This window comes from Camelina sativa, chromosome 19 (genome assembly GCF_000633955.1).
Source record: "Camelina sativa cultivar DH55 chromosome 19, Cs, whole genome shotgun sequence".
In the NCBI taxonomy this organism is placed as follows: Eukaryota; Viridiplantae; Streptophyta; class Magnoliopsida; order Brassicales; family Brassicaceae; genus Camelina; species Camelina sativa.
Window position 1 is genome coordinate 1,837,246 of NC_025703.1, and position 9,486 is coordinate 1,846,731.

The following is a 9,486-nucleotide window of genomic DNA, read 5'->3' on the forward strand; positions in this document are numbered from 1 at the left end:
TACCAAAGATGTTTCGATGTTCTTTCAATTACTTTAGTTGACAATAAATTCTACTTTTCTTTTTTGAAATCACGAATCCACCCGTTGTAAAAATCGATATCACAAAACCAATCGTATTATATTCTCTCTTCCGTGTTGTATCGTATTATCTCTTTTTTACCTACGAATTTTATCAAGTAAAGGTAAATAACCTAAGGACATAATAAACCTGCTTCTCTAATCTCTATTGTTGTTACATCTCAAATAAACTCTATTTATATTCTCTACAACTCCTATGGCTTCATCTCACAAAACACTCGCTCCTATTGTTTCTGGAGCGCTTGCGGGTAGGCGCGATCTTGCTGATTGCAAAAAAACACGAGGAAGAAAAGCAAAGTTTTAAACTCTGTTGAAAAAGAGAGATCATAAATGTGAAGCGAACCTGGCTTACCCGTGACATTTGTTATAGGATTTAGATTCTTTTGAGCAGCAAGTGCTTTTAAGTTATTCCCAGTACCTAACAACAACAAGCTCCTCATAAGCTGCTTTTGTTCTTTGGGACTGGAAGTTTTGGCTGCAGCTTCTTCAAAAGCATGCAAGTCGTTTGGAGAGAGACAAGGGAGCGAAAGCAAAACCTGTTAATATCAGCATAAACATGATTCAAAACTCAAAACGCCAAGGTTAATGAAGTATCATACAGAAGGCAAAAGGACTCAACCATGAATGCTTCTGGTTTAAACTTACCTGGCGAGGAGCTGGATCTCTGTCAGAGAGATATATAAATATTTCACGGCATATATTAACTAAGTCAGGGCTGTTGATGGCATTGGACTCCATGCCTAAGCCGCGGATGACTGCTGTGAACAAATCTTTTGAAACAAATTCTCGTAGCTCCACGTTATTTGTTAGTATAGCTAGAAGAACAACAACATCACAAAAACAACAGACTTTGGTGGTCGTTTCTCCATCTGTCCAGGTAAAGGCTTCTAAACAGATCTGCAGTGCTGGTAGAGCTACACTTTTGTGATTCAGGAGGAACCTACAATCCAATTCATTTTTTCCCATTATTTTGTATTTTACCAAACAACTTTTAATCTGAAGTATTTAGAGGGTAGTATATACTTACCCCACCATAGAGTTGGATCTGAACGCAAGCAAATCTGTGAGAGTAGACTTATCCACACGACCAACACGGCCTGAATTTTCCAAAACCGGAACACTTTGGTTTAGTCTATGAGAAGCCATTGTTGAAAAGAGAGTCGCAATTTCCCGAGTTAAATCTCTTAACAGTTTTTCTTCCATCACTTCAAGTTTCATGTCTGATCCACTATGTACGCCAAACAAGTCTGGAACCTTTGCTCTGCCCTCATGCAGAAGACCGGCCCAAGATGAGCTGAGAGCTTGCTGACAGTGGATAAACAATGGGTGCAGAAGCATCCCTAGCCATGAATCCCACATATCCACGGGACAAGATTTAACTATATAGATTATAAAGGTATGAATAAACAGCCGAATGTGCCTGAATTCCATAGACTGCAAATTTTCCATGAGTGCCATCGCAACATAGTTAGCATCTAAGCATTTAAAGAATGTCTCTCCAATGGTTGTTGATAGGCCCAACACGTTGTATCTAAATGTGTAAACAAATGAGTTATAAATGAGAGATTTATCAAATACTCTATGTAAGGCTTGCTTAAAGGAGGATACTACAAACTCACCCACTCTCTCGGATACCTTTCAACCAGTTTCGTATATCGGATTCACTTGCCTCGGCTTTTCCTTCTTTAGTTCCATCGAACGACCCATCGGCATAAACCGATACGCCTTTTGACAATTTAGGAATTGCTTCACCAGGGAGACTGCATCGCTCAGCATCAGTCATTGTAATTGCTGCCCTAAGTTCTGGGGGTAATGTTTGAATTACAGAGGGTGACCAAAGGGAATGAAGAGCACGGAGTAGCTGTAGATATATAAAAAAGGAATGTTGTCATGTTATTCTTGCAAAAACAAAAACAAAAATCATATCAATATTAGGACTAAGGAACTTCATTACGAATTAAACTAAGCAAGTCGGGCATACTTTTAAGAGGGGTGGCAACATCCAAGAAAGATGAGGAGCCATAGGATGTGAAGCTGGAGTAGTCACAGAGGTCTTGTTCAAATTGCTTTTCCTGTATCCACTTCTCTTGAGTGCTTTCTCAAAGAATGTAACAGTGTGGAATATAGACCACATGAATGATGTGTTGGAGCATAAGCGAACAAGACCCACTGGGTCTGATAGATAATTGTTCTGCCACTCCGGTTGGATCCACTGTTGACTCAAGGGTTCCAATAACCAAGCAAGAACTTCTTGCTGTTGTTGAGCTCTGCGCCAGGTTTAGATTATATCTAAGAACATGACTAATATATGCAATCAATTATACTTCATTTTGAATCAAATATTACCCTGCTGAGGAAGCCATAATAAGAAATGCTTCACCCAGAATGTTATGCTCCCCACGGAGTAAAGTTCCTTCTTTTTCCAAATACCCCATTGTATCAGCAATACCCTGCGCAAAATTATGTCTGTAAAGATGACGACTTTTTTTGTGCTATAGTAGAGGCAACCAAGAAAATGCAAAAGAAGAATTCTGCCACAAAAATGATACCCAAGGTTCACAAGAAAATGTTAATAAGTTTCTAGTTAACCAAAGATGTTCCAACCAGAAGGAAAATAAACCAATGAAATAATGATGCAGACCAACCACTAGCTGGTTCCCTGTTGCTCTAGTTTTAACAAGATAAAGTAACCAGACATCAGCTTAACAAATCATAGAGTTATGCAAACAATTTTCCAGCGTTTACTTATCTGAGTTCCTAACTGTAATTAGTGACAGATCAAAGCTACCTTCATGTGAGGCAGAACACTTTTTTCTGCAGCTTTGGCTATTCTAATGAAAGATGTACAAATCTGCAATCTTGCAGCTCGAGATATGCTAGTAGCTGGATCCTGCCAAAGAAACAGGCGTCAGATAACTCATCTACACCTTGACTTCTGCACTGTCAAAATTTTGAAAAGGTTATTTATATGTATGTATAAGCGCATGTATACACAGCAACAATAACAATAAACCTTCACAACGTGTGGAAGAGAGGTGAGAAGCTCAAATAATTTATTGATGACACTTCCAACTGCATCTGGAAAATACTTGAGAAAAGGACCCATTGCATCCAGATAGTGCACGTGCACTATCATAAGCTCTGGTTCATTCCATTTTAAAGAGAGAAGCTGCTGAAGCAATCCTGGCCCATCAAACAGCACAATACCGAGTATTAAAAAAGCCCAGACATAGTAAACAAAACCTTGGGAATTTGAATATGCTGCAGTATACCCTCATATATTCCACGTAATGCATAATGAACTACAGAACTTCCCCCAGCAAACTCATTTGATCCATCAAAAATCGTTGCCACAATACAATCAAGTGCTAAGTCCTGGGTGTCCATCACTGCTACATCCTGGGAATGTTTGTATCATGAGCTTAAATATGAACAAGATCATCAAAGAGCCTCCATACAGTAGATATCTAATGGTGCATGTTTGTCAAGGGAAGTCAACAGCTTAAAGTATTCGAGAGTCGAGAGAAAACCTGAAGGGGTGCTGGAGAAGCCAATAGGTGCGTAATGAGTGTAATCACCCTTTCGGATATTTTGGTACTGGCGACGAGAGGCTTGTGAGAAGCAGTATGCTTGATCAATTCTAGCTGCACGAAAGAAAGAAGTTTCTAGGTAAGTGTTTGTCTGGAAAGTAAGACCCAATGCATTTGGTTCAGGAATATACCAGCTTTGATCGGTACGGGCCAAATTCTCCCTTCCCTTCAAATTCATCACTCCAGAGTTCCAGGGGCCCAATCGAAACAGTAACACCAGGAGGAACATTTTCTTTCTTGGACATCCGCTGGAAAGATACATCCAGTAGACTGCTAGAGATATCATCATTAATAAGACTTAAAGTCTTTTTCTTTTCACTATCAACCTGGCTTGAACTAACCACACCGCCAGTTGATGATCCCTCACCACTTGGATAAGTCGCAGCCTTGGGCTTTGGAAGTAAATCCCGCATCAATGACTAATCAAAAGGAAAAGATGCTGAAGTTAGCAACAAATATGTTTGTCCTTGAAATTTCCCAAAGAAGAAGGTTGGATTTACGACATACCAGCCAAAAGAGAAGTGCCTCGAAGTGAAGGTCTAACTTGAAGTGTTGGAAGAAGCCAAGCATCTATACAAATAAAAACGATTAAGGCAACATATTCACATGATTATTTGTGAAAAATAAAATCTAATAATGCTAAATATTATTGCTGCTAACATAGGTAGAAGGATTTTTAAGTTATAAATGGCCGAGACAATCAAACTATTAAGCAAGGATACTACATTTAGTAAAAAATTGGACTCGGCTCACTCAAGAACGAGAATCTAATCTCAAATTCTCAAAATGACCAGCTGAAAACAATATAAATTTGACTGTTCAAAATCAAACTTATCCTGTTTCAGTTTGCCATTGCAGCAATTACTAACTTCAGCCTCTTCACTGAAAACATCCAGTTAAGTAACAAAAATAAGACATTAACATTACCTGCTGAAGGTAAACAGCCATAACACCACCATCAGAAGAGATGCATTGCAAGTTAGTTGAGCCTAAAGAGGCCATACTTTCACACATGCATTTTGCAAAATCATAATCATTTTCATCTAATTCGCTAGAACTTGAAGAGGATCTGAATAAGAATTCTCTGGAGACGTTCGTCAGGATCTGAAACAAATTGCTAATTGCAGAATCGAACTCTGCGGTAGAAGCATCACTGGGTCTTTTTCTACAGATAACAAAAGCTAGAAAAATTCAAAGATGTCTATGTGTGCTCACGTAAGTACATCAGATCAAACAGCCCAGTTGCATACCTAGAGCAGACTAGTTTGAAAACCTCACAAGCATGAAGACGGAAGTCAGGAGAAGAAAGTAAGAAGCTGCACCTATTATGAGTTTGCGAGCACTTCATCAGTAAAGAAAAATGCATGGCTGATATCAATATAACAATCTCCGCAAGGGTGTTAAGGAATCCGTACCCACTAAGAATTCCATATTTGGCAAGATCTGGAACAGGAGCCCAATCAGCATATGCGATGATGGCATTCAAGCAAGCTATAACCACATTTGCATGTTGTTTTGCCAGGTCAACGTGTTGCCTACCAGCTTCACTTATTGCAGCTCCAAAGTGTCTCTCAAGAAGCTGCATTTTAATAGATTCAGCAAATTACCGTGGCAGCAAACAACTTTACCGAGAGGAGCAGGAATAAATCGGCGGCATACATTATACAATAAAGGCAAAATCTCAGGCAAAGATTGAGAAAGTCCCCGCAACAATAGCCTACGCCTGTCACCTGAAGAGATGTCCAAAACAGAACTTAGAAAGGAGGATGGAGCTGAAAAGAAATGATAAGGTTGATAACTCAAGTTCAAAATGTTTGAGCTAAACCATAATGGTGAAACCAGAGTTCACCAGATTGAGTATAACTAGACTGAAAAGTTAAGGTATACAGAATTATAAAACTAACATATGTTGGCATATGTGTATTTCCATAACCGATTATATTTAGTTTAATCAAAACTTCAAGATTAGAATAAGCTTCACCCTGCGGACAGACTAATACAAAAAGAAAGTATATTTTTTACTCATAAATACCTTCCAAGTCGTCATTGTGAATTGTAATATCTTCAGGAAGCCATCTCAGCGTCATCAAGACCAATTCAGCCTATCGTTTAAGAATAGGTATGCTTTTATTAATTGCTCTGAAAAAAATTTCGTTAAAGTAAATAAATGGAAGAACATTTTACTTGCACGGGGCCCTGAGCAGACAAGGAAGTCAATAATGTAAATATCTCTTGCCAGAGATCAGGTCCTTGTCTTCTAACTATCTGCAATAAGATAAAGATATTGATTCGAGAAAGTGAACGGAAACAAGCACCAATGATGACAGCAAGTGAAATCGCAGAGCAATTTGAACTCGTACCTCAGCTACAAGGGCAGCTGACTGGCTCTTAAGAGGCCAATTCTCGCATGCATTAGCAACCTCTGAAATTAGTTCAATAGAAACATTAACAAGATCCCTGCACTCCGGAGGACTTAATTCGTCCCATCGTAGTCTGACCAGATGCTGAAAAGGAAAGATAGCTTCACAATAAGGTTTCTATGCTCTCCTAAGAAGCTAAATTATGACTATCAGGTAGCACACAGGGATATGTTATCTATTTGGGGTATGAAAGTCTCTAAATTTGACTTGCCATTCAAATTCTCTCGACAGGCGTCTCAAGCTTTTCTCATTTTACAATATGAGATTGTCAACTGACCTCCCTGACTATTTAGAAACTAACATAATAATTTTTGGAACTGGATCCGTACCACAAAGCAACTTGACTCTAAAATCAATGAGTTCTAAATCCCGTCCAGTTCATTCAGCAAGAGCAGTTTTTAAGTATAAGACAAAAATATATAAAAAGCAGAAAGCAATACATGTTTGCAACAAACCTGCAGCATCTTAAAAGCATGCAGACGAATTTCAGGAGACCACTCCTTCTTCACAAGATGAAAAGAAGTATTTGCCAAAACCCTTACATCTCCAGATTTTATCTGCAAATGTATTTTCAAAGACCGCAGATTACACAAATCAAAACAAATCCGTCACATGTATATAATTGCAAAATATCAAAATCCGCACCAACAAAAGTATAATCTGAGGAGATCAATCATCTAACTAAAAAAGTTCGCATTTTTCAGCAATCTCAAATTCTCAACCAATCAACTCTAACAAACAAAAAAGTCGTTTGCAATATAATAATAACATAATCTGAGGAGTTCCAAACTTCCAATCAATTAAAATAAAAAAAAGTTCGAATTTTTATTATATATTTTGTTTCCCCTTCAAAGCTTTGATCACTGGTAAGGCCACAAACGAGAGACGCAAACACAAAAACGCAAATCGATCAAAAGAAGTTAAAAAAGAGAGAACAATTACAGATTCAAGGAATTCGACAGCCGATTTGCGAGTGTCGGACGTGGAGCTGTAATCGAGGACGGCGAGAATCGCTCGAGCCACATTACTCGCCGTGGAGCTGACGTCGTCCATAATCACTTCCGACGAATATAACCAAAAAGGAGAGAGAGATTCCAAACAACACTTTCTTTCTGCAGAATCAGAGAGAGAGAGAGAGACAGACACGTCTGATTTGGGGGTTTGGGTTTTGGGGTTTTTACACGAAAGCTACGATTTTTATTGAATTTACAGTTTTTATACCAAATCTTTTTTTTTTTTTTCTATTAATTGCAAAGACTATTCTATACGTCAATTCTTACAATAATGACGTAATGTATATCCTAAATCTAAATATTAGGAATGTGATTAAAGCAAAGATACAAAAACAATGCTTAGTTAGGAGCTGTGTAACAAGTAAAAACTCTTCCAAAGTTAGTAAAATTAACTCCACTGATCCGAATTTACTTTTGTAACAAAACTTTATGCAAAAACGTCGTCTATGAAGATTCCTTTCTTCATCATCCAACTAAAGGACTTGGATTTTTCTTTGTATGATATATATAAAATAAAATAAATAAAGATGAAGTCAAAAAGCATAAAGTTACATAATTTACATAAAATATCATAGAATGTAATAATAATTTCCCTCGTTTCAGTGGTGTTTTTTTTTGTCAATTTTCTTGTACAATACAAAAAATCGACCAAAGAAAAAACATATAAACCCACCAAAAAAGAAAAATTGGATTTTTTTTTTTTTTTCTCAAAGTATCTCTCTATCAAAAAAAGGAAACTTTTGAAAATTTTCTGATGAATAAAAATCTTCTCAAACAACGATTCTTTTGCCTTTAACCTTAGAAGCCATTCTTCTCTCCTTGTTGATATCGTTTCTCCTCCGTGTCGTTGAGTCAGATGCTCCTCCAATGGGAGCCAAAGGGCCTGACCAAGACTGGAATGGTTCTTTGGAGTAAGATGAAGTGAATGAGTTTGTGCTATACGGTATCTCTGACGGATCCAGCCGCCGTGAAGATCCCACCTGAAAACCAAGCGACCCGTCTTGATGTGGTGGAGGAAACTTCTCGCTTTTGCTCTTTGCATTCGCGTGCGTTATCAAACGCATCCTCTGTTGTCAAGAGAAGAAGTTAAAAAAGATTCACAGACATGGAACTCAAATAATGATTCAGTTTCTTTTTGTTTGAATTCTTACATCAATGTTAGATTGATTCTCAGCGTTGGCTTCAGGAGCTGGCATTGCTCTTGGGGCTCGTTCTCGGGGTCTCATTCTTCTGCCGCTCTCTCCTTGAGCCTTACGTGCTTCTCTTTGTCTGCGCACATGAATATATTTCTCAAGCAACCATAACCAAACCAAAAACATATTCTATTAAAACTGAGAGACCTTCTTACCAAGCGTATATCTATACTAGATTCAATTCTAGTTGGTAACAAGTTTTCTAAAACTGGAATCTCAAATAACGCAATACACAAACTGAAACAGAAAACTTCACCTCCTATACTCTTCATCTCGTCTCTTGGCATCAATCTCTTTAGTTGGAGGATATTTCGGGAGATCAGAAGGTTGACATGCCAATGGCTCCGTCGTGAAGAACTGCACAACAAAAACAAATCAGCTATGGAACTTCTTTAACCACTATCAAGTCACACGCCTAAGATTCAAAAGTTTCAAGCATTTTTCATTCCTAAAACTACTTACACCACTCTCATTTCTGTAATCTTACTATTTTAAAGTTTCAAACCTTTCACTGCAAAAAACTTACATCACTCATCAATGCATCTGGAGCTGTCTGGCGCTCAGCTGGATCGAGCGATAGAAGCTTATCGAGTAGAGAAAGCGCCTCGGGAGAGAAATCTTTGTAAACCTCTCTTAATTTTCTCTTATACTGCGGTAAAGGCTTGTGATGAGCATGCTTATGAGTAGAAGGGAGCCTAATCTTCTTCCAGTACTCTTCCGAAGGCGATCCACATAACTTATATATCCTATGCAACTGCTCAACCTGCCGCGTGAACATTATCCCAATTCATCATTTCATATAAAAACTCAAACATTTTTCTCAACCTTGAAAATAAAATCATAATTTGAGAGCTAACCTCATTACGACCTGGCATAATCGGTCTACCAGCTAATAACTCAGCTAAAATGCAACCAGCGCTCCATAAATCAATACCGACACTGTACTCAATAACACCATGAAGAAGCTCTGGTGCTCTGTACCATAAAGTAACAACCCGATTTGTCATATGTTGCCTCTTACTCGCATCAAAAAACGTTGCAAGCCCGAAATCGCCTATTCTAAGAACTCCTCCGTCATCTATAAGAAGGTTTGATCCTTTAATATCACGGTGAAGAACTCCTCGGCTATGGCAATGCTCGAGCCCCGAGAGTAGTTGCTCCATATAGCATTTAACCTGAAAACATAGACATT

At 38.2% G+C, this 9,486-nt stretch overlaps 2 protein-coding genes across 3 annotated transcripts in view; both read right to left on the reverse strand.

Annotated features, from left to right (window-relative positions):
• On the reverse strand, nt 100-7,141 carry LOC104764143 (protein HASTY 1). 2 transcript variants are annotated; one of them, XM_010487601.2, is made up of 22 exons: nt 7,031-7,141; nt 6,544-6,645; nt 6,029-6,172; nt 5,853-5,933; nt 5,701-5,770; nt 5,328-5,398; nt 5,084-5,247; nt 4,919-4,990; nt 4,596-4,833; nt 4,176-4,238; nt 3,800-4,087; nt 3,609-3,722; nt 3,351-3,477; nt 3,092-3,261; nt 2,867-2,968; nt 2,425-2,528; nt 2,060-2,345; nt 1,698-1,939; nt 1,106-1,609; nt 724-1,018; nt 431-614; nt 100-341 (listed from the first exon to the last, which is right to left on the reverse strand). In XM_010487601.2, exons 1-22 carry the CDS (start codon nt 7,139-7,141, stop codon nt 286-288), a joined length of 3,588 nt encoding a protein of 1,195 aa, XP_010485903.1. In that variant the 3' UTR covers nt 100-285. The 2 variants fall into 2 exon arrangements, with proteins under 2 accessions (XP_010485903.1, XP_010485904.1); XM_010487602.2 differs by lacking the exon at nt 7,031-7,141 and having other exon boundaries at nt 6,029-6,090; nt 6,544-6,623.
• Nucleotides 7,676-9,486, reverse strand: part of LOC104764144 (probable serine/threonine-protein kinase At1g54610) — a 4,137-nt gene continuing 2,326 nt past the window's right edge. The window contains exons 3-7 of the mRNA XM_019241596.1: nt 9,152-9,469; nt 8,821-9,057; nt 8,551-8,651; nt 8,253-8,370; nt 7,676-8,168 (exon numbers count right to left, since the gene is read on the reverse strand). Of these exons, the coding sequence (XP_019097141.1) occupies nt 7,872-8,168; nt 8,253-8,370; nt 8,551-8,651; nt 8,821-9,057; nt 9,152-9,469 (1,071 nt within the window). The 3' untranslated portion in view covers nt 7,676-7,871. The remainder of the gene's footprint in view (nt 8,169-8,252; nt 8,371-8,550; nt 8,652-8,820; nt 9,058-9,151; nt 9,470-9,486) is intronic.

What these genes read in the sequence shown, in the direction of transcription:
- LOC104764143 (XM_010487601.2), bottom strand. Translation starts at nt 7,141, where the DNA reads ATGGACGACGTCAGCTCCACGGCGAGTAATGTGGCTCGAGCGATTCTC. An exon ending in ATGCTTTTAAGATGCTGCAG is followed by an intron (nt 6,173 to 6,543) that starts GTTTGTTGCAAA and finishes TTTCCTTTTCAG; the next exon opens with CATCTGGTCAGACTACGATG. An exon ending in GAGATCCAGCTCCTCGCCAG is followed by an intron (nt 615 to 723) that starts GTAAGTTTAAAC and finishes TGATATTAACAG; the next exon opens with GTTTTGCTTTCGCTCCCTTG.